The sequence below is a fragment of the Ricinus communis genome, chromosome 10, assembly GCF_019578655.1.
Source record: "Ricinus communis isolate WT05 ecotype wild-type chromosome 10, ASM1957865v1, whole genome shotgun sequence".
Lineage (NCBI taxonomy): Eukaryota > Viridiplantae > Streptophyta > Magnoliopsida > Malpighiales > Euphorbiaceae > Ricinus > Ricinus communis.
The window spans coordinates 26497435-26523145 of record NC_063265.1 but is presented as its reverse complement, the minus strand read 5'-3'; the positions used below and the strand labels follow the sequence as shown (position 1 = coordinate 26523145).

Sequence of the window (25711 nt, the reverse complement as noted above, 5' to 3'; positions counted from 1 at the left end):
TATCATATTCATTTAAATTTCATTAATCTGGTTTGAAGAAAAGAAAAAGAAAAGAAAAATTTTATACACCAGAACTTACACCTACTATGCCATTAGATAAACACTAACAAAAATAGAAGACAAAAAACAAATACAAAAAGAAATCAAAGAAGAAAGTAAATACATCAAATCACTGACCAGACTAGAATTGGAATTTGTTTCATTTTGTCCGGAGACAGACAGGCTATTAATGCTCTTGCAATTTGGACAGCCATGAAACTGATTCCAACTTGTTCCAGACAAGCAAAATTTTAGGTAAACTCGAGAACATAAATACATAACCATCATGGACTACGTTCCTTTTTCACTCTAGCTCAGAAGATTATACTTTTCTTACAGATGCAACATAGTTCTTCTGCTCAGATATTCTTGCCCTAAAGTGACCATCCATTTCCCCAAATTCAGTTCACTCACATCAGATCCTCAATCAGCATCACCTAGCCCATCACTCCCATCCCCCTTCTTGGAGATGGGTGCATAGTGAGAGCTAGATTTCTTGGTTTGTGAAGCAATTTCAGCATTCTTTCGCAAGACAGCTCCAGGTGATGGGTATGGCCGCTGCTGAAATAGAGGACCCTGACAATCCGACAAAACAGACCATATGATGCATAACAAATAAAGAAATGGAAATGGTAAAACAGATTCTAAAGAAGCCCTGGGTCAGTATTTGTGTCCCGCATACAGAGATTTAGACAGAAAGAGAAGCATGGATAATGAGTACGATATCTTCAACCAAATGTGTCCTTATGAGTAACGACATTTCATGGAATAATCATTGACTAGTTATGCAATTGACACCATCGAGCATAAACACTAACAAAATTGAGCTTTAATCTATCTTAAAGCTTGAAGCTCGAAACTCAAATTGAGCTCAATTATTGGTGATCAAACTCGACTTAATGGAATATATGAAATATTGAATTCCGACTTGCCTCAACTCAATTAACATGTAAAAGCTGTCAACAATCTACATTCAAGCTCGAATAAGTTCGATTGAGCTTGAATGGTAAATACATTGAAATATAAAGGACCAAAAGGTAAAATAGTAAATGCTCGATAAGACTCACAAGCTTCTCAAGTTGAGTATCATGGTTACTCAAACTCGACTTGCCAATCTTCTCGAGTAGCTAATTAACATTGAGTCAATCTCAAGTAGCACACGAATTGCCTCAGCTCATATACTTCCCTAGTACACCTACTCTCTTGCTTAACACGCAGAATATCAAGAACTTTAAATGTGAATTCACTGTTTCCGGTCTCCTATTCACTTGACCTCATCAAAACCCTAGTCTGCAGTTAAATTATGTGAGGGTATCAAAGGCCACATTATTACATTGAGCCTACCAGTCTGTCCCATTGGCAGCGTCCCAATTCAACTTAAAGGGCATCAGAGGATAAGCATATCGGATTTTATTTTTAGCCAGTCCCAGATAATATACATATGGAAGATGTCTTCTGGGCTGGAGTTTCCTGAATAGCTTAAAAAGTGCAAAGATTGTTTAGATATTGCCTAGGAAACAACCATAATTGCCCATGCATCATCCGGCTTGAGGGCCGCATCTTCCCAAATACTTCCCAGGTATTGTGAAGTATAGAGAAGATCATGAGTCTGGCAGGGCAGGTTCAGTGAAGAACAAATCTGTCGCTGGCCCCATTGCCATGTCACTAATATTTGTACAAAATATTGTCACATGCCTTAAGATGGATAAGATAGAAATTTATATTTGACTTGCAGCAGTGGGAGTGTACCGTAGCAGTGGTATCAGCTGCTCGTGGCTGCACTCCTTTCAGGCCAACAACCCTGCAGAACCAGAACCAGGTGGAATTAATAACGCTGTCTCAAACAATTCCATGGTTATTATGTATCAAATATGGTTTAAGAAGTTCAATTTTGGATAAATAAGGAGATAAAATCCATATACAGGCATTTATTAGGTGACAACTAAAATGTACACATACCAGCCACCACGGGGAGCATCTGAATAAGAGCTTGGGTCCATGGGGTCCAACTCATCATCTTCAGTGTAGGCACGTTTTCTGCCATCCTTTATATTTCCTTTGCCCATAGAAGGTTTCCAATTGAACCTAGAAACTCAAAATCAACAATTTAAGTATCAGTCATTTTGTTTTATGCCAAATTCTCCTTCTGAAGTGCATTTCTGCATCCTTCAGCAATATCAGATTAATGAGTTAGTAAGAAGATTCAGGTGGAAGATTAGCACAGTTATCAACTTGCTTCCATGCATGCACATGATAACATATCTAAAGAACACTTGTCCAGTTCACCATGACCTACTTATGGAAATCTATGGTTGATTGGATTCGGACATGACCAATATGGGCACATATGAAGTAGGACTTCTCACTTTCTAAGATCTAGGATACCTGGAGAGCTGTGTACATATATACACACACACACACTTTAAGCCAATTTAATTAAAGAAAGTAACAAGTTGTACATGAAATGATTCTTTTCATGAGAAATTGTTTCAAAAAATTGACAAATTATAATTAAATATTGTTTAAAAGTTCGAAATTCTACATTGAACTCAATACCAAATTAATGACAAGTGTTTTCTCAAAGAGAATTGGTAAGTAGTGTTCTTTTTCTGGAAGTAGAAATGACAAGTGTTGTACATGCAATAATGAAAATAACCTTATCACTCCAAAGGCAATCGTAATAACACTTGTCTTCCCAATAGCTAATGCTAATTCCATACAAAGTTTTTTCTCTAATTCAAAAATAAGAGATTTGCTCCTTTTTAAGTCTTCATCTTCTATTCTATTAAAGAAAAAAAAAAGGAACACTTCTCTTCTCCATAGAACCAAGCAGCAACAGTTCTTTTCTGCAAACCACTTTTGCATTTCTTGCTGTAGAAGATGTGTCATCTTCTCTATAGGTGTTTATGTGGTTGTCTTCCTTCAATCTTGAACTTGCTGTATCCACTTTTGAAAAAAAGGATCGAGGAAGGATCCCATAACAGTACCCATGTCGATACGCCTCTTCTATTATTAAAGAGTATGAACATTGAAAATGGAGATTTAGCTACCAAGAAACTAATTCCCTGGGAAGTAGGACTCCATGAATTTGGTTTGCATACTAACTTAGCAAGTGCAAACTCAAATTCAATTTGACAAATTACCTTTAAAGTTAAAAGCCAATATAGAAGTTAGAATTTGATTTTGTTTTGCAAACTAAAGAGACTATTAAGTGCACTTTCGAAGAATTCCCACTCACCAACCAGATTTCTCCCCAGCCGAACAAAACCCCATTTTCATTGGAGAATGAGACAACAAATATCGAAGATTTTCAATTTTCAATAGCAAGCAAGAAAAGAAGAACCTATACCAAGATATGAAATGAGGGCCATGTTCAAGGTAGCAATGCACAAATCAAACTGCATCTGGTAACAAATCAGCCTTAGATTATCAAATAGTTTCCTAATGAGATTTTCTACATTATTCAGACCCACAATTCAAATTTAATAAGTATCTATTAATGAAAAGAAGGTATATTGGACAATGCTTCACCTTCAAATGCAAGAAAACAAGAAAAAAGAATTACACCCTAGAAAAGAAGGAAGCAAACAAGATTAAAACCAGATATGACAGAAATGACTAACAACTCTTTCCATATTATTTTCTAAATAAATTCTTCAAGTGTAAGTGAGCACACACATTTATTCACAGGTACAGAAAGAGGAGTTAGAATAAGCAAGGCTATATTGCTTTCTTTCTTCTAATTTTTTAGATAATTTCTTTAGAAGAAAAGACAGAGAGCTCTCTTCCTCTCTTGACATGAAGACACCAGAAGCACTCTTGTACTTCAGGTGACTCAACTTTGGTGACAGTGCTATACAGCAGTGATCTCGTCAGTTACTTGTTGAGGATGCCTGTGGGCCAGATATACTCACAGAAGAATACAAGAGGACTTTAATTTTTAATTTATTTCTGTTGGGATTTATTTTAATAATTTTATTTCAGTAGTTTAGTTTCCTAGTTGCATTCAGTTTAGATTTCCTGGTTTCATTGAGTTTCGCTTCCTAGTTTCATTATAATTCTGTTATAAACATTATACCTAATTAGAAGTCCTAATTAGGAATGTTTATTTCTTAAACCTATTTAAACAGAGGCTGTCATTAATAAAAGGCAAGCAGAATTTTATCAAAATTGCAGACTCGCCTTACTGTCAAGGACAGATCTCTTGGCTGCCAGCATAGGTTCTTCAAAGAAAGGTGGGAACACGGCCAAGGGAAAAAGAGAATTCCTTCCTGTGTTGCAACCCGTGACTAGATCCTACGCTAGGGCCCATAACAACTTGGTATCAAAAGCCTACTGTCATGGGTGACTTAGAGAGTTTAGCAAGCAAGCTTGATGCCTTTATGCAGACCATGGCAGGAAGACAACAAGCACTAGAAGAGCAGATGGAGGAACTCACTCGCCATATCTGCAGATCAGGGAAGGAGTCAGGAGGGAATGGTACTGGTGGTGCAAGCAGTGGCAACCAAGGGAGCCGTGACTGTTCAGAGGAGAGGACAGATGGGCTGACAGGTGGTCAGCTAGTGCCTTGGTACTCCAAACTAGAATTTCCATCCTTTGATGGAACAGAGGACCCACTTGGATGGCTGAGAAGGTGTGAGCAGTTCTTTAGAAATCAGAATGTTGAAAATCTAGAATATCTTTCCTGTACAGCTATAAAATCTATGTATATCCCATGATTTCTGCTCTATTTTAGGATAGAATAAATTAGCTCCTAATTTTTGGGAGATTACAGATTTCATGGAATTGACAAAAGTCAACTTCCATTTGTATAAATATTGCACAGCCTGAGCATAGAAAATAACAAAACAAAAAAAGCAATTTAGTTCTCTCTTTTTGTTCATGGTATCAGAGCTTGTCAGCCTTCATTGCTGAGTACTTTCTTCTTTTCAAGTCCTTATTGCCAAGTGCAATTTCCAGCCGTCATTGCTGAAATTTTCACTAGGCCTTCATTGCTGCAACATGACTGAGACATCAAAAATTAACTCCAGTACCAAATCAGAAGAGACCTCAAATATTCCACATATAGGAGATTTGCAGAATATACAGGCAGCCTACAGGCTCAACGGAAAAAACTATTTGTAGTGGTCACAATTTGTTCAAACATTTCTCAAAGGAAAGGGAAAAATCAGCCACTTGCTTGGAACTGGACCCAAAAATGGTGATCCAAAATTCGCTGCTTGGGATGAAGAGGATTCTATGGTCATGTCATGGCTGTGGAACTCCATGTTACCTGAAATAAGCGACACTTGCATGTTCCTGCGAACAGCTAAAGACATATGGACTACTATTCGACAACCTATTCAAAGGCAGGAGATGCTGCCCTAATCTATGAGATCAAAACAAAGATCTCAGCCACTAAACAAGGCAACCTTTCTGTTACCCAATATGCCAATCTTCTGCAAAATCTATGGCAAGAAATGGATCAATATCGGTGTGTTCAGATACTGTGTAGTGAAGATGCAGCCACCTTGAAAAGCTTTATCGAAAAGGATAGAGTTTATGACTTCCTTGCAGGTTTGAACATAGAATTTGATCAAGTCAGAGTCCAGATATTAGGGAAAGAAAGATTTCCATCCCTGAATGAGACAATATCCTTGATCCGAGCTGAAGAGAATAGGCGAGAAGTCATGTTGGAGCCTAAAACATTAGAAGGGTCAGCAATGATTTCTACAAAGTCAAACAATAAGGAAGTAAGGATAGGTAATGGGCGTGCAGAGTCAAATAAAGACACAGTTTGGTGCACATACTGCAAAAAACCACGCCATACGCGAGAGGATTGTTTCAAACTCTATGGGAAGGAACAAGTCCTTAGCCGTAAAGGAGGATTCAAAGGAGGAAAAGCCTACTTAGCTGATGGAGAAGACCAAACCCAAGAAAAATCCAACCAGGCTGGTATAGGAGAATTCAAAAAGGAGGAAATTGAAAAGATAAGAAACCTCCTAAATTCCCTTGAAAAGTCGTCTAGTACATGTTCATTGGCTCAAACAGGTAAGTACCTTAACTCTTATGCTTTAAGTGCCTCAAGCATGTCTTCTCTAGGCTCTTGGGTCATCGACTCAGGAGCTACTGACCACATGACTCACAGCCCAATCAGATTTAGAACATACAACCCATGTCCTGGAAATAGAAAAATTACTGTTGCTGATGGATCTCCTATAACTGTTGCAGGCCAAGGAATAGTAAATCTATCAAATTCTTTGTCCCTAAATAATGTGTTGCATGTCCCCAAATTGTCCTCCAATCTTATATCCATCCATCAAATTACCAAGGATCTAAACTGCAAAGTAACCTTCTATTCTACTCATTTGTGTTTTTCAGGATTTGATTATGGGGAGGACGATTGGACTTGCTAAGGTAAAAAATGGGCTTTATTACCTTGAGGAAATGAGTGGCAACAAGAAGAACAAAAATCAATTATCCCTCATCTGCTCCTTAAGCAATTATCCCTCATCTGCTCCTTAAGTAACCTATCTCCTAATAAATCTGAAATTTGGCTTCATCATTTTCGTTTTGGTCATCCATCTTTTATTCTACTTAAAAGCATGTTTCCTTCACTTTTTAAAAATGAAGATGTTAGTAGTTTTCATTGTGATACATGTAAAATTGCTAAATATCATAGATTTTCATTTCCATTGAGTAATACAAGATCTACTAGACCTTTCTCCTTGATACATACTGATATTTGGGGGCCTTGTAGAGTTCCTAGTATTTCTGGAGCAAAATGGTTTGTCACATTCATTGATGATTGTACTAGAACTACATGGTTGTTTCTTATGAAAGAAAAATCAGAAGTAAGCAGTATTTTTCCAATGTTTCATAAAATGATTTACACACAATTTGGAAATTTGATGTAGACACACCCCAACAAAATGGGATTGCTGAACGAAAAAATAGACATTTACTCAATGTGACACGAGCAATTTTGTTTCTACGTAAAGTCCCAAAAACTTTTTGGGGGAAGGCTGTTTTAACTACTGCACATTTGATAAATAGAGTACCTTCCAAAGTGCTAAATAATCAGAGTCCCATTGCTACTCTTTCTGTTTTTTACCCTGATTTTAATGTTTCTTGCAAACTGTCACCAAAAGTGTTTGGTTGTGTTGCTTTTGTATATATTCATGCACACCAAAGAGGGAAACTTGATCCAAGAGCTTTAAAATGTATTTTTGTAGGATACTCAAACACAAAGAAAGGATACAAGTGTTATCATCCACCTTCAAAAAAAAATTTTACCTCCATAGATGTCACATTTGTTGAAAATGAGCCTTACTTTCAAAGTACCAATCCTCATCCCCAGGGGGAGAGTTCTTGGGAAGATAAGGAATTTCTCCTTGATTTTCAAAGTCCCACATCCAACTTGAAGTCTTTCAAACTTGACAATACACCTAATTCCAAAGGAGAACATGCCAGCAGTGAACCTGAACCTGAATTTGAATTTGAAGATGAACATGCTAGTAAAGAAATTGAACCTGATCTTGGAGCTGAGGGAAAAACTGGTTTAAATCCTACTACACCACTCAAGGTCTACTCAAGGAAGAAAGTTCATATTTCTGAACCTGTGCAAGTCCAAGAATCTGAACCACAATCAGGTATTGAAAATTTTGCTCCTTTGTGTGTTCAATCTAACTCTGCCCCTTATGAATTTAATGATTTAGACCTGCCTATTGCTGTTCGAAAAGGAACACGAGAATGCACTAAGCATCCCATCTCAAATTTTGTCTCCTTCCATAGACTTTCTCCACAACATAGAACTTTTCTTACCACCATCAACTCCATTTCAGTCCCACAAACACTACAAGAGGCACTTAGAAATAAGAACTGGTTACAAGCTATGAAAGAGGAGATGAATGCCCTAGAAAGAAATAAGACTTGGGAAATTGTAGACCTGCCCAAAGGAAAGAAAACGGTGGGGTGTTAGTGGGTGTTTACTTTGAAATATAGAGCTGATGGTTCATTAGAAAGGCATAAAGCTCGATTGGTCGCAAAAGGATACACACAGACATATAGGGTAAATTTACCAAGAGACCTTTGCACCCGTAGCAAAAATGAATACTGTGCGTGTTCTTTTGTCTTTAGCTGCTAACTTTGATTGGTGTTTACAGCAATTTGATGTTAAGAATGCATTCTTACATGGGGACTTAGAAGAAGAGGTGTACATGGAACCTCCACCAGGTTTCAATGAAATGTCTATTGAAAAGAAAGTGTGCAGGTTAAAAAAAGCTTTATATGGATTAAAACAATCACCAAGGGCTTGGTTTGGAAGATTTACTAAAGTGATGCTAGCAATGAAATACAAACAAAGTCAAGGAGATCATACCTTGTTCATAAAACATTCAAAAGGAGGAGTTACAGCTCTACTTGTATATGTAGATGACATCATCATCACCGGGAATGATCAAATTGAAAGAGAAACACTCAAAAAGTGCTTGGCAAAGGAGTTCGAAATTAAAGAACTTGGGAGGCTGAAGTATTTTTTGGGAATTGAGGTGGCATACTCAAGTAAAGGCATTCTTATTTCCCAACAAAAGTATGTCTTAGACTTGCTTAAAGAAACAGGCAATCTTGGATGCAAGGCAGCAAGCACACCCATTGAGCCTAACTTGAGATTGAGTGAAGGATGATAGCATGGTAGATAAGGGAAGATATCAACGGTTGGTTGGGAAACTGATATACTTGTCCTATACAAGGCCAGACATAGCATTTGCTGTAAGTGTAGTAAGCCAATTTATGCATGATCCAAGAGAGAAACACTTGCAAGCTGTCAACAGAATTTTGTCTTATCTCAAAGGGACATCCGGTAGAGGAATCTTGTTCAAGAAAAATGAAGAATTGCTCATTGAGGCATATACCGATGCTGATTATGCAGGTTCTGTTGTAGATTGTAGATCAACTTCAAGATATTGTACATTTCTTGGTGGGAACCTAGTGACATGGAGGAGTAAGAAGCAATCGGTTGTTGCAAGATAAAGTGCTGAAGCAGAGTTTAGAGCTATGGCTCATGGAGTTTGTGAATTGCTATGGCTCAAAATAATACTTGATGACCTTAATATCAAGTGGGAAGGACCTATGAAACTCTATTGTGACAACAAGTCTGCCATCAACATTGCACACAATCCAGTGCAACATGATCGCATAAAGCACATCGAAGTAGATAGACACTTTATTAAAGAAAAGCTGGACAACGGCATGATTTGCACTCCATATATAACATCAAATGATCAATTGGCAGATGTCTTGACTAAGGGAATGCCTACTTTCAACTTTGAAGACATTACATGCAACATGGGAATGGAAAATATACGCCCCTTAGCCCTTCTTGGCAGCTTTTCACTTGGTGGGAGAAGCACAGTTGTGGTTCTATCAATTGGAGCAAGAAGAGCTAGAGTTAACTTGGGAAGGATTTAAGGAGCATTACAATGTGAGGTTTAGGCCACCAATGAGCAACAATCCTTTGTGAAAGTTGGCGAACTTGAAGCAGACAGGAATAGTAGAGGATTATCACCAGCAACTCCAATCCCTCTTAGCAAGAACTATAGACCTAAAGCCCCACCAGCAGGTGAATTTATTCACGGCAGAACTTATGGAGAGTCTTCTGATTGACGTGGAGCTGCAACAACCCAGAAGCTTGGGAATTGCAATGAACATGGCACGAGATTTATAAAGGAAACAGCAATGTAAGCCATCAGGAAATATCCGAGTAACGGCTGGATGGGAAGGCCCTAAATCCAGCGCTACCAGTGCTGTCTTTGCTGAAAATCGAAGCCACAAAGGGGTAAAGGGAGGGGACAAACTGGTAGGTTCAGCAGCCAGCAGTTCAGGCAACACTCCATCACGATTTTTCAAAAAATTTTGAAGAGCGGAAATGGCTGAAAGAAGGGCTAAGGGGCTGTGCTTTAACTGCAATGAATCATACACAACAGATCATAAGTGCAAAAGACTTTTCTGGAATGAAGTACTTGACTCGAACAGCGAGCAGGTTATTGAGGAAATTGTGAGGGATCCAGAAACTAGTTTACATGCGATAAGTGGAACCCGAAGCTCTCAAATGATGCAGTTGCAAGCTATTGCAGCAGGGTGGCCGATGTGGGTATTAGTGGATTCGGGCAGCACCCATAATTTTATCAGGGAAAGGATGATCCCAAAGATTGGTATAGTAGTAAGTAAAAGGCCAGGACCACAGGTAGCCGTGGCTAATGGAAAAAAGGTCCCTAGTTTGGGTATTTGCAAGGCAGTAACTCTACAAGTTAATTTTGATTCTTTTATTACTGACGTTTACTCTATTCCTTTAGAGGGTTTTAATGTTGTCTTAGGGGTTAAATGGCTAAGTACATTGGGACCTATACTTTGGGACTTCGCAAACCTCACAATGAGCTTCGAGCTGGATGGGAAGCAAGTGCAATGGAAAGGGCAGAATCATAGTGCAGCACCAAGGGTGGCATTAATGGAGGGGCAACATGCATTTTCCATAGCTATGGATAATCTACTGCTGAATTTGCAGATTTATTTGAAGAACCTTCAGGATTGCCTTCAAGTCGAAATTGTGATCATCGAATACCCTTACTACCAGGTTCTGGACCAATGGTAGTGCGACCTTACCATTATCCTCATCTTCAAAAGGATGAGATAGAGAAGCAATGCGAAACAATGTTGCAGCAACGAATAGTAAGGCCAAGTAGGTCCCCTTTCTCGTCGCCATTGTTGTTGGTAAAGAAACATGATGGGACTTGGAGATTTTATGTGGACTATCGAAAGCTCAACAGCCGGACAGTTAAGGACAAGTTTCCAATTCTAGTAGTGGATGAATTATTGGATGAGCTTCACGAAGCACAATATTTCACAAAGCTTGATCTTCCCTTGGGTTACCATCAACTACAAATGGATTGCCGAGATATAGAAAGGCCCGCTTTCAAAACACATCAAGGGCATTGTGAATTTCTGGTGATGCCCTTTGGGTTGACCAATGCTCCTACTTTTCAAGCTTTGATGAATGAAGTGTTCCAAACCCATTTGCGTAAAGTTTCATCTTCGTTTTTTTTTATGACATTTTAATATATAGTAAAACTTGAGTTGAGCACATCCAGCATATGCACTTGGTTTTTAAATTACTTTGAGCTCACCACCTTTTTCTTAAGCAGTGCCAGTGCACATTTGGGGCGACACAAGTGGCGTACTTGGGTCATTACCACATTCAGCCAAGGCTTTAAGGGGCTTCTTAGGATTAACGGGGTACTACATAAAGTTTATCAAGAATTATGGGCATTTAGCTGCACCATTGACCAGCTTGTTGAAGAAAAATGCATATCAATGGGGTGATGAAGCCAATTCAACATTCTTGAAGAAGAGGGCTCCCTCTGAAGCTCCCCTTCTGAAGTTGCCAAATTTTAAGAAAGAATTTCTAGTGAAGTATGATGCGACATGTCAATGCAATAAATGGGAAAATTTACATCCTGCTGGGCTCCTTCATCCTCTTTCGGTGCCTCAACAAGTATGGGCTGACATCTTGATGGATTTCATCGAAGGATTACCTAAAGTTCAAGGAAAGTCAATTTTGATAGTGGTCATTGATAGGTTCTCCAAATATGCCTACTTCATTCCACTTGCTCATCCTTTCACAGCAACTTCTGTGGCTCGTGTTTTTTTACAGAAGTATTTCGGCTACATGGATTACCTGAGACAATTGTTTCTGATAGAGATAAAGTCTTTACTAGTCTCTTTTGGAAAGAATTGTTGCGTTTGTTAGGTACAAAAATGGCGTTTTCTTCAGCTTTCAATCGGATAGCCAGACCGAGGTGGCAATTGCACAATCGAGATGTATCTTCGTTGCTTTACTGGTGATCGGCCGCGACGTTGGATTGCATGGATTCCATGGGCAGGATACTGTTATAATACTACTTTCCATTCTTCCTTGCGAGCTACTCCATTTCAGGTGGTATATGGAAGGGAACCCACGTGCTTGCTGAATTATCTTGCTGGATCAACAAGAGTGGAAGCGGTTGCCCATGCTCTTCAGGAAAGGGATTCGGTTTTGCGATCAGCAAGAGAGCGGTTGTTGCAAGCTCAACAGCGAATGAAGCTTACTCATGACGCTCATCATAGAGAAGTTTCCTTTTCCGAAGGTGATTGGGTATGACTGAAGCTTCATCCTTACAGACAACTTTCCTTACGGCCTAAGGAATATCACAAGTTGTCTCCCAGGTATTTCGATCCTTTCAAGGTATTGCAAAAGATGGGCAATGTGGCATACGGGTTGGAGTTACTGGAGGGCAGCCGTGTTCATAATGTCTTTCATGTCTCACTTTTGAAGATGTTCCAAGGAGAGAATCCAACTGTGGTCACTCCACTTCCACCTCTTCATGATGGCTGTTTGATACCTCCTCAATCTTTTATACAGTCCATGCTTAACAGAGGCGGACAAGAGGTGTTGGTACATTGGGAAGATAGTGCGGAAGAAAATGCAACTTGGGAAGACCTTGCAACACTTCAAGAAGTTTATCCGGAGCTTGAGGACAAGCTCAAAGTCAAGGAGGGGAGAAATGTTGAGGATGCCTTTGTGGGCCAGGTCTACTCACGGAAGAATACAAGAGGACTTTAATTTTTAATTTAATTCTGTTGGGATTTATTTTAATAATTTTATTTCAGTAGTTTAGTTTCCTAGTTGCATTCAGTTTAGGTTCCTAGTTTCATTATAATTCTATTATAGACATTATACCTAATTAGAAGTCCTAACTAGGAATGTTTATTTCTTAAGCCTATTTAAAGAGAGACTGTCATTAATAAAAGGCAAGCAGAACTTTATCAAAATTGCAGACGTGCCTTCGACTCTGTCAAGGACAGCAGGTCTCTTGGCTGCCAGCATAGGTTCTTCAAAGAAAGGTGGGAACACGGCCAAGGGAAAAAGAGAATTCCTTCCCGTGTCGCGACTCATGACTAGATCCTACACTAGGGCCCATAACATTACTATGACTCTTTTTTTCTCTTCGTTCCTTGGTATAAAGACACAGAAGAACTCTTACTGACATGTAGGCCAGGTGATTCAACTTTGGTGACAGTGCCATATAATAGTGATAACATGGAAGCCAAGTCATTTTTTTCTTTCTCTTATTTTTTCATTTCTCATTGGAGGACAATTTTGACCACCAATATGTATTTAGCAGATTGACTGTCAAAATATTTGTGAACCCGAAGAACCACAGATCTCTACTTCATGGCAAACAAGATTTTTAAACCTTTAATGATAACCTAAAAAATGATAAGATGACTCTAACTGCATGACACTCATTCTTTCTGTGCTCTCATTCTGTATGTAGCACCCAATAAATAAAATAAAACAAAAAATAAGACATGACTGTATATTTACTACTTGTAGTTGATGGGTGTGCTCATTGGATAAGGGACGATATAAATTATTTGATGTGCTCAAACATTATTTTAATTTTTAACCTTTAATGATAACCTAAAAAAAGAAAAAGATAAGATGACAGTAACTACACGATACTTAAAACATTCTTTCTGTGCTCTCATTCCGCATGCAGCACCCAAAGAATAAAAAGAAAAAAGAATAAGACATGGCTAGATATAACTACTCCTTGTAGTGTGATGGGTGTGCTCATTGGACAAGGGACGAATAAAATTATTTGATGTGCTCAAACATTATTTTATTTTCCAAATTACCCTCCAAATTCTTTTTGAGAAAAAAATAAAAGAAATCCCCTCCACCCCCGCCTCCCCCACCCCCCCAAGGGGCTTAATTTTTCCAACAACTGCTTGTCTTATCTACAACAGGCATACCAGCAACAATCCCTTTGTACCTTTCTAAAATTTGACTTAAGTATCACCACAACAAAAATACATCAGGATCCATAAAAAAGAAAAAGTTTTAAACATTAAGTGCCACTATTATTATATCCATCAGGCATACCTGTTACCCTAGTCTCATTGATAAACACACGAATATCTTCCAGCAATAACAGCATTATAGATTTAAACTATTACCAGCCTGATGACTAGATCATCTGCTATATCTGAAGAGACATGTTTTAAATCAATTGTCTTGACTAACAAGATTTTCCCCTCAATCAGCATTCTTTCTCAAATATTTTTCACCTATTCTAGAAGTTTGCGCACAATATAGTTCCATCTAAGATTGGCACCAGGCCATTTCATTTTCAAAGAAAAGAGCTAATCCCAGTTGGACAATAGCCTACAAGGCTATTGTTGATATCGATAAATTAAAAAGGAGTTCTCAAAAAGTCGATAAATTAAAAAGGAGTTCTCAAAAAGTTAGGATTGACGCATGTAATCCTCTCTAGTCTAGTGTCTTATGTCTCCAATATGGGACTTCAATACCTACTCACTTAGATCTAATTATAACAGTCTGACCCTCACAATGAAGCTCCCCCCATTGCATGTGTGTCAGACAGTTTCCCAAAAATGAGAAGGTCATGAGAGGCCCACTGAGCAGACTCACCCTGACATAAACAAGGAAGATTTAGTAGGGTCAAGTACCTATGCTGTGAAGCCTTTCTATCAATATCAACTTTGATATTCCCAATTTTACTGCTCTGCTGCTGGTTGTTCGAGCTAGATGTTAAGCTGTGACCCTCTGGAAGATTGAGAACTCTGCATTAGATTTAAATTTTTAACAATAAGTACAAAATAAGTAAAAATTTTAAATTAAATTATATAAAAAAACCTTATAGATGCTTTCATTATAAGCTAAAACAAGAAAAGAAAATAGAGGACTGAAGAAAGAAAAGAATATATGAAGTTTTCTCCTGTATAAAAAGGACTATTATTTCCCCGCCTCTTCATTGTACATAGATATTTTTATACAAGCTAAAATAAATATTTTCTACTATATTTACATTTAGGTCACCACGTCAGACAAAATGTTCCAATGAATATCACCTAGACCTCATGTCTGTGACTTAGAAGCGTAGTCCATGTAACAGGGTTTCATTTAAAATCAACTTCAATGAAATGTGGATTCCAGTGAGTTAAATTCTTTAATCAATTTTCCTTAACGATTGAGGAAACTATTTTAAAAGGGCAGGTTATAAGTACAAATTCTAGAAATATTTAGAATTTTTTCATTGATTAGCCCATTTCAAAATATATCATCTCAAAATAGAAATGTCCTAGTAAGATACCACCATGTTCAGAATAGGCTAGTCTTCATGTGGTACCTGACAGCTAGGTAAAAAGAACATGGATAAAGTAAGATAAGAAAAGAAGAGCGGTAACGAGAATTGATGTCATGAATTTGTGTTTGTGCAATGAGAAATGAGTATATGAGAGTTCTTAGTGCACACATAAGAGTGTATGTCCATAAAGTGTAGAGTGTTGTAGATGCAAAGTTACAATTGGTGTGTGCCATGTAGATTAGTTTTGGTCTAGATATTCCAGGGGTAAGATTAAGTGCCAATATATCTTCGAAACAAATGCTTGATATTCAAAAGAAAGTAAGCCTTTATGGAGGGACCTGCTCTCAGCCATCCAAGCTAAATCTTCCTTTCCATTCCATAAAGAATGAAATAACTTTGTCATTCCACTTATATTCCAGGTCAATGCAAGCTGTCATTGGTAGGCCCACATAGCTCTAATAAAGTTAGTAACACACATCCTTGTAAACAGAAGTTTACTGAATTAATCCTAAATAGGAAGTTTTTTCCTTCATATAAATAGATTTCAAATTCCTTCTCAAAAAAATATACAACTGAGAACATAATTTTGTAAATCATGCTTAGTCCCTTTCATATAGACAATAACCATTAATTAGTCATCATTGTTTAGTCTAACGAATATTTCAGAAATTATAAAATTAGTGAAATCTATATGTTTTTCCCTTGCATGCAAGTTATTTTGGTCAAAAGAAGTTTTCATGAAGATTAAATGTATTATGACGATTTTTAATTTTAAATACAGATATAGCATATGTAAGAAACAATTTTGGACATATAATGTACATCCTCAACCTTGTTGAGGAATACATATAAAACTGCAGTACCAATTAAAAACTGACTGGTATTATCAGAAAAAGCAACACAACCTACTGGTAACTGGTAAGCTTTGCTCAAGAAATGAAGAGGTGTATGGTTCAACTCCTCGTATTTGTGATGCACTTCAGCACTAGGAATGATACCCATTGAACTTTGGATGTGACGCTTAAGAAAGTATAAAGCTACTAAGCTTTTTCTATTTTTTATTAACTTTTCACAGCCCCCAGATCTGAAAGTCTGCAAAGAATAGCTGATTTCAGCCACCTAAATGCAGCCTTGAGTTTCTACTCTACCTTGCTTTGAAACCAACTCAAAAACAATCTTAAATAGCAACCTATCCTGCTTCTTGGCAAGTAAAAAGAAAATTGAGAATATCCACATGTTTATGTGAGACTTTGTGTCTCCTGCATCTTTGTCTCCCTCCCACATTTTTATTTGTATAATTATATTTAATAATAATTTTTTGTATAATATAAGCATTTCATATTCACGATGAAATTTATGAATGTTATTCTGTACAAATAAGCTCTTCCTCTAATTTACTAATTCATGGGATGATACTGGCCTTTTTCTATTTGAAAAATGTTTCACAAAGGGATCTTTGAAGTAGATGATGGTTGATATAGTAATCCTTGATCATAATTTCCAGAATGAGTAGTGGGTATATCATTCGACTTTCAGTCACTTCACACATTACAATTTCTTTGGGCAAATATTATCAATGTAGAAGGCAAAGGAAGCAAACCCAACTTAGACTGCTGATAAATTTACCTTGTGCAATGATTGCAGTAGCCCCATGCCTGCACAAGGCCAGCTCCCCATCCACCACATCCCATGCATTTCTTTAGCTCAGACGATTGACCATCCCAAGCAAGATAATTTCCGGAATCTGTGCTGTTAGATTGTTTTTGTGAGGCAACAAACTGAGATGAATCAGGATGTTCCCACTGTGATACATGGGTCTTCGTATTGTAGTAATATTTATAGCCTATACACATGGAGAACAAAAGGGCTTTGATTAGAGGAAAAGGGAAAAAGAAAAAGGAAACTTTGATGCTAATTATCTAGTCACCACTAGCTCCATCTATATTATACTTCTTTATTAGCTCCTCAGATATAACTTGCATGATTCAATAACTAATCATTACACCAAGGGCTCACAGAATCAAAATTCTCTTTTCCTAGAAAGCTTTTGCAAAGGCAACTTGAGAAAAAATCTGCAACTACAACAGGCAACCCTGCTACTATAGAACTTTGTAACAACCTCCAGTAATTTACTAGGGTGCATGATTTCTGAGTTTCCCAGACATGGTAAGTCTTTGATTCAGAAATATCTACCGACTATTTACCAATTAGCATAACACAAATGTCTCCCACTTTTTTCGCACCAAAACCATGTTTGCCAAGACAAAACTACGGCTATAGTGATACATCATCCAAAAGACCAATTGTAAAAGAGCCCACCAAAAGAAATTCCAAGACAATAAATACACAAGTCTATAACCTTCAAAATTCAGTTTCTGCAGAAAAAAAAAAAAAAAAGAAAACCATAGTATCGAAAGGCTTTGGTGAGGAACAGAGGCTCAAAAGTGCCTAAATCCTCAATAACGAAAATGGTACCGATATTCATAAGATCAAGGTTTTGGATGGAGAAGGCACCAATGACTATAGACTGTAGGATGTAGATTTGTCAAGGACTTCATAGAATATTTTTCAAGAAAAATGTGAGACATGATATACTATCTGCGTTGACTTCCTTATCCCTGAATGTACATAGTAGGAAGCTTATGACTTCCATTCCTCAATGCAGTAACCTTTGTGTAATTCCCAAATATGTCAAAATTCGACTAGCTTAAATTTCCCAACATTAAGAGGAAGGCAGAACAAAGTCAATATAAGAAATGAGGACAGCAGCCAGGAACTTTCTTTTTTTTTGTTAAGGCTTTAACCAACTGAACAATCAACATTGCAATAGGCAAAACCAAATAACAAGGATGTCTTGTTAAGCTTCTTCCTCACTTCAAATAGCAAGTAATTTACAGATCTCTCCCCTACACTAAACCAAAAATCATTGTCAATCACAGTATATAAAACCTCACAGATTAAATAGGCCCATAAGTCTGTTGCATGAAAATTATTTTGAAAAAAAACTGAGGATTTGCAATTTTAAAAAGATAAACTGCCCTTCTAGCTTCTCTATGTTGTTATGCGAAATTTCAGAAGGTATCCTTGCCACAATTTCTAATAGGACTGAAGGCCCTCTTCTTTTACTTTTTACCATCTCACAAGTCATGGCATATTTATTGTTGTATTTTATCCTTTTCGCTATAACTATTTGTTTATGATGTAACGTAATACTAGTACCAAGATCATCTACCAATTGGCAATCATTAAAATTTGAGTTGGCATAATGGTCACCTCCTCTAAATATAATGCAAGAAACCATTTTTTTTAGTTAAAATTTTCAAATAGATAATTACTACATATTCCAAAAAAACACCAAAGATGTTGACGTTATTCAAAAATATAATTCTACAAATTCCGGCTGCTAAAGAGATATGCATAGATAAGATAGGTAAATAAATGTCCAATTTCCAGCATACCAGTAGTTTCATCTACCGACTCCACCCAGTCCCCTAGAAGAGGTAGAAGTGATGGAATGTGCGTAATTAAAGATGATTCAATCGGCCTTTCCCACTGACTCTTTCCAATGCTTTCATTGTAATAATATGAAACACCAGTGGCGGGATCTTTTGCTTCTACCTGAATACAACTAATCAAAGATATCAAGAAATGACAAGGAGATACTTGAAGATGAAAGAAGGAAGGAGAATCATAGCCCATCGAAACATTAAATTTTCAAGAGAATTAACTTCATTATCCTCTACAATCAATGAATACATGACATCACATATCATAGTATAACATATATAAAAGTGTGAAGGGAAAGGGGACATGCAAATTTATTGAAAGGGCATGTATTGTTAAGATTGGTCGATCTGGTCTTTAACGAATTAAATATAATTAAATAGAAAAAATAATAAATAGTCATATCATAACATCTATAAAAGTGTGAAGGAAGGGGGACAGACAAACTTACTAAAAGGGCCTGTATTATTAAGATTGGTTGATTTAGTTTTTTACTAATTAAATAAAATTAAATAGGAAAAATAATAAATAGTAGTATTATAAGGATAAAATTTGTATAAAGATAGGACTCTAAAATATTATAAACAAAAAGTTACAATAAATAATTAAATTAGAATAAATATTAAAATTTAGAAAAGAATTATCACATTTGAAACTCATGTTTCTAAGATACATGCGTACATTAAAATCCAAAATTTGTTTACTTTTACTCTTCACTATATAATAATTAACTCTAGATAATTATAATTAAGGAATTATAGAAAACAAAACTAAAAGAAAGGTGTATTTTATATCTACTGTAGAGAATAACAATCACTCAATAATTACCATTTTTATTAACTATTCCTTTTATTTTAACAGATTTTATCATGTGAGTAGATAAATAGTAATTACTATATAAGAAAAAAAAAATCTTTGGTACAGTTGACAACATTACATTAAGATTGCATTTAAATAGTAAATTCATCAATCTAAAACTTAAATAAACATTTTTAAAAAAGCTATTTTTTCAATTTGTTATACTAAAAATATTTATTTTTATTTAAAACTTAGTAGTTCTTTTATTTTATATTATATAGACAATAACGAGCCTAACTATTAATATTAAGTCTAATTCTAGAAGTTTAACTCTGTGGGATTTTCAATCATTACGTATAAGTCTAATTTTAGAGGTCCAAAAAATATATAAAAAACGTAAATTTGTATGTATTACATATACATTCATCCTATTTATGGTGCATCCTTGGACAAATCATAGTTTAATTTAAAATTATTCTTATAAGAAATTAATTATCACTTTATTTTCTGTATTTATATTAACAACTTAAGATTATTACTAAAATTTAGAGAAAGAATTAGCAAGCATTAATTGTTATTTAATATAAGTATTTATTTTATGTTTTTACTTAAATTTGGCAATTTGATTAAAATATCAAATATATAATTAGGTGGATTAGAATTGGAGTTGGATATAAATTACAACCGGATTCAAACTGTGAACACATTAATCTATTTTATAACTGAAGTTTAAATAAATATTCTATTTAAAAATTTTATTAATTTAATTACACTAAAAACATTTATTTTTATTTTTATTTTAGTAGTTATTTTATTTTCTATTATGTGAACAATAATGAGTCCAGCTACTAATATTCACGTGCAAAGGACATGACTAAAGAACAAGGCGTAAAACAAAATACCCATTGTTTAATAAAAACCTATTATGTTTTATTCAACAGATAACTCAGTTCTATAGGTGTTGCAACATATAAATGATTACACAGAATACATTGGGGCTAAAGTTGTTCACAGTTTCAAATGAGTCAAACACAGTGTTCCCAGAAATTTACATCATAAGTTCTAGGTTTTCTTGTCTTCTAATGAGAAAATGACACATGACATATTTATAGAAGTGTTAATTATAATATTTATAAAAAAATTAAATGTGATCTTAAATACTAATAATGAATACAGTAAAAATTTATGACTTATTTAAATATAAAACTATTATGTTTCAAAAAAAATAATTATAATAATTATCATTGCTACAACATATTAATGATAAATCTTATTATCTTTCTAATAAAATATATATCTATATTAATATTTATAAAAATAAAAAACAATAATAAAATAGTAAAAGAATAAAAATTATAAATTTGGATCATAAAAAAAAAGTTAAAAGAAATTTATGACACGGTTGAGAATTTATTGGTTGAATATAATAATTAGAAAAAAGTTTCAATCTATGTGTATCTGATATTAAAAAGTAATAATAATAAAAAATAAAAAATAAATAGCAGCTTTTCTAACAATCTGAATTTTTAAAAATAATTATTATATGGACGTATGAGAACTTATTAGTACAATGAAATAGATACAAAAATAAAGTTGATAAATATATATACTTCTCATGTTTATTCGCCTTAGCATATAATAAATAAAAAAATTTCACAAAACTATATTATTATGATTTTTATAAATGACTAATATAGATGTAAATAGAAATATTATAAAGATAAAAGTAAAATTTATATTTTATACTAATATTATTATAAATTAAATTTTATATAATATACAAAGCATAAAATAAATAAAATAATCATGCAATAGCATAAGCAAATTGCTAGTATATAAATATGCATATAAATTTCCTTTTTGTCTATAATTTCCAAAATCTTAAGAGAATAATACAAATTAATAAAAATAAAACTCCAAAATTGACCCCCAAGCAGAAAATCGAATAGATTTTTCAATATGTATAATCATCATACTTGCTAAGGCACGCTTGACATGTAAGGTGCAACAGGTGCATGCCCTTGCGCCTTAGCCAGCCAGAGGTTGGCAATGTTAGAAAGGTGCACACCTTGATGCGCCTTGACTTGCAAACGAGGCGCCCTAAAGGCATGCCTTTGTAACAAATTGATTATCTTGTCGATATTTGTTTAAATAAAGTGGAGGAAAAATATAGCCATTCTTTTTAATTTTAAAAATGGCTTATGATAGGCCATAACACACCAAATTCTTTCAATTAAAAAAAATCAAAAGAAAAGAAGATTATAAGAAAAGGAGACATAAGGCAAAGAAGATGAGTAATGACCAAAAGAAAGAAGGAAGCGGGACTCATAGAAGTTGCCAATCTCTTCCATAGAAAGTGATCACAAAGAAGTTGCAGGGCTCTTCCAACCAGCCAGGTTGCTAGACCTACTGGAGTTGAAGAGGAGGTGTCTCGTACTACAAGCAAAAATGTCATATCCTCTTCTGCAAGTGTTAGGCCTAAACAAATGGAAAAGACAAAGGCATCTTCTCATATGAGAGCTAACCCTCCTTTAGTACTTAGAGACGAGGAAGAAATTGATTTTGAAGAATATGAAGGAATAGAGAAAATTCGAAGTGATCAACTGGAATTTGATGACAATGAATGATGATGATAGTGAAGACTATTAATCTTGAAGATGATTAATTTGATAAGCATTACTAGTATTAGGAACCTTATCTGTTTTGAATTTAGAAACCTTTTTTGTTAAGTTTTATGTGTTTCTTTGTCATGATTATATGTTTTTAGTATTAATTTTTTTTTAAATTTTTTTATTTTTGTGCCTTGTGTCTGTCAGATCAAGCCTGCAAGTATGCCTTGCACCTAGGCTCCAGGACCCCTTTACAGCTTTGTGCGCCTTGCACCTTGAATAACTATGATTATCATGCCTTAAATCTATAGTAGATTGCAATCCCAAAATCTCATAATGAGGCTGGCAAGCTTAATATGACAATAGCATGTGCAACTTTGAAAATCAAGATTTTATAAAACAATCTCCTAAAGCGAACAGCACTATATTCCCCCGATCATTTCTAGATCTTAGTAAAACTTACATCTAGCACACCACCTGCCCAATTGTTTATCATCTTTAAGCTTCTAAAAGACTGCAAATATTGGAAAAATCTGAAAATAAAATTAACATATCTATCTTTCATGGACCAACTAAGTTATTTAAACACCAATTGTCATCCTAAATAGTTTGTCACCACTTTCTAGGGTAAATTTCAAATGATAATAACTATGGCCATTTTTCTATGTGGTCATTGTTATTTTAGGTCATCAATCTTTAATTACCATATCAATGCAATAACCCAATTGAAAAATGTCATTTCAAACTTTAAGCCTATGTCCATTTTAAATTTTAAGAAATAGAAAATAAAACTTAAGCCTATGTCATAAATCAGTAATACCTAAATGTTCATTTTAAATTTTAAGCCTATGTCCATTTTAAATTTTAAGAAATAGAAAATAAAATTTAAGCCTATGTCATAAATCCGTAATACCTAAATGTTTCTTCTCTGTAACCCACCATATAGGCACAGTTGGAAAATTAAAAAAGTGACCTACATCATAGTTATCAAGCTTTCATGCATATTCAAACTTATAATAGCAAATAAAACTGGAAGAAGTATAATTATCAAGTATAAAGATTTTATACATCTGTTCAATCTTAAACAACAAATAGAAAGATAGCAAAAAAGAATGACATACCCATCCAGGAGGCAACTTTCCAACTTCAACAGGTTGATTCTGCAATGGAAAAAAAATGCCTTGTTTAAGAAATTTAAAAAAGAAGAATAATAGCATAAGAAGTTAACATCAGAAAACTTAGAACTAGAAGTGCATAATGAAACTTCTCTTATGATTAAAGCAACCAAGAAAATGAGATCAGAGACTTGTAATAGACATCTAAAATGGAAATCCCCAGCCCCAGGCTTAATCGTCCAAGGCTGCCTACAAACTGAAAGAAAGTAAAGGGGGAGTTATGAATATGAAGAAACTATGATCAGAACAAACTTGCATTTTCATCATTTGACAGACAGCCTTTTTCTGTGTCATTATCAAGAATACCCCTTGCTCTCAACTTCTGCTCAAGGTACGCAGGAAGTTCTCTAGTAGCAGGCTTCTTTTCTGACTCTCTATCAAGCTCAGGCCTCAAAGAACCATAATATGCACCTCCACCTGGTACACCATAACCATTACCAATTTCTACATGACCTGCAAGAAAGGCAAAGGACTAGAATCAGATTAATCCATGGCTGAGTTGCTCAAATCTCGTGTTCTAGTACAGCTTTTTGCAAACTCAGCAATTCAAATACATTGCAAGAAAACTTGGAAATTTTTTATCATCTTCGATAGACACTATGTCAATTGCCATTGCAATAAGTTAACATTTTTATACATATTGGTCTGTGGTTTATGGCAAGACAAAATAACTATCTAAGATCAATAGAGAAAAAGCTTATTTGGTGGCTCACACTAGCATTGACATTCTTGTCACTATAATATTCTTCACATACACCAAGTATATCGAAGCAATCACCAAAACACATACAAGCAAGGTCCCGGTCAACAGGTTTATTCACGCATTACCATTAATAACAACTTTTGATATACTCCCACACCCCTATTGCATAACAGAAAGAGTTCATTGACATTAGATAATCCTTATCTTGTAAGCCTAGAAGTCTCTATCACAAATCTTTCCAAAAGCATAGAATCTTGAGATTGTTACTAATAAATTTTTCTTTTATTACATTCAAGAGCGAAAAAGAAAAAGAAAGATGTGAGTGTGCAATAACAACAAGAAGAAGGCAATACATTATCAACCTTGTTCAGAAACAGCAGGTTTCCCATGCTTTGATGCCATTTCTGAGCGATGTTCGGTGGTCATTTTTAGGAGATGCTCCTGCAAGAACAAAAGTTATAAACATCCATATTGGATATTTGCACTTTTCAATATCAACAACAGTTAAAAGATACTTGCTTCATATATATGTGTATATATATATATATATATATATATATATATATATATATATATATATATATATATATATATATATATGCCACCACAAACAAGAATCATTGACATATATATACCTTTAGTGCATTAGGATCACGGCGTTCAGCAAAAATATCTTTATCATCTTTTGGAAGTGCACCTGCTTCTGCTGCCTCTCTAACAAAAAAAAGAACAAAAAAAAAAAGAAAAAGGAAACAGCAAATAAACATAGTTAAAGTGAAATTAAACCTACTAAAGAGATTTATTGAAAGAAGACCATCACTAACCTTTGACCTTGTATGACTCTCTGGGTTTCAATTTCCTATCAAGAAAATACCCAAGTTAAACTTAAGTAATGTAAAAAGAAAGGTGAAAGGGGAAGCTTACTTGTTCACGTAGAAGGACATTCTGGGCAGCAGATTCAATGTCCGTTGCAATTGTGTATAATGATGAATTATTATGGTAAGCTTGAGGAATTGGATTCTGCGATTCCTCACCCATCTTGGTAGAATAAAGAAAGGGTTTTGAGAAGAATAAATATAGATTTTGGATTTCTCTTGGGAACTACAATTACAGTGATGCTAAGGAGAAAAAGGGTTCTTCGTATCGTTTACTGTTAAGTCTGGTTAACTTTTAATTCATTCTTTTTATGCATGAATATAAAAAAAAAAAATTTAATAAATAATTTTTACTTTTTACTTTTTCTAATAAAAGATATAGTAAAAGTAATGAAGAACATATGATGTAGGAAAATTTAAAAAAAAAAAAGAGATGAATTCTTGAAAAAAAATTAAAGAGACATTTTGAAAATTTTTATTCATAACAATGTATAAAAAGTCATTAAAAATCTATAAAAGTCTATGCTATAGAAGTTAATGACTTTTTAAATATTAACTTATTGATTTTATAAAATTTGTAATTAAATATCTCTAATTTTTATAGACTTTTTAAGTTTTTAAAAGTCTATATTGAATACCTCTTGATTTATATAGAGTTTTTCAAAATTTTTATTTAATATACTCTGATTTTTAAATTCTATAAAAACCTTTAAAAGTCTTAATTGAATAAATTAGAAATAAATAAAACTCTTGATTCCTTTCAAGTTTATTATATTTACCTAAGAACTAATGATAAAATGATACGGAAGATTTACGAGCGTAA

At 34.8% G+C, this 25711-nt stretch overlaps 1 protein-coding gene across 2 annotated transcripts; it reads right to left on the bottom strand.

Annotated features, from left to right (window-relative positions):
- Window positions 1-25178, bottom strand: LOC8288287 (polyglutamine-binding protein 1). 2 transcript variants are annotated; one of them, XM_015722593.3, is made up of 12 exons: window positions 24938-25176; window positions 24838-24872; window positions 24649-24727; window positions 24376-24454; window positions 23567-23763; window positions 23257-23295; window positions 18683-18842; window positions 16851-17067; window positions 14587-14700; window positions 1999-2124; window positions 1789-1840; window positions 1-615 (listed from the first exon to the last, which is right to left on the bottom strand). In XM_015722593.3, exons 1-12 carry the CDS (start codon window positions 25049-25051, stop codon window positions 463-465), a joined length of 1365 nt encoding a protein of 454 aa, XP_015578079.2. In that variant the 5' UTR covers window positions 25052-25176; the 3' UTR covers window positions 1-462. The 2 variants fall into 2 exon arrangements, with proteins under 2 accessions (XP_015578079.2, XP_048236229.1); XM_048380272.1 differs by lacking the exon at window positions 14587-14700 and having other exon boundaries at window positions 24938-25178.
- Between the last annotated feature and the right edge of the window lie 533 nt (window positions 25179-25711).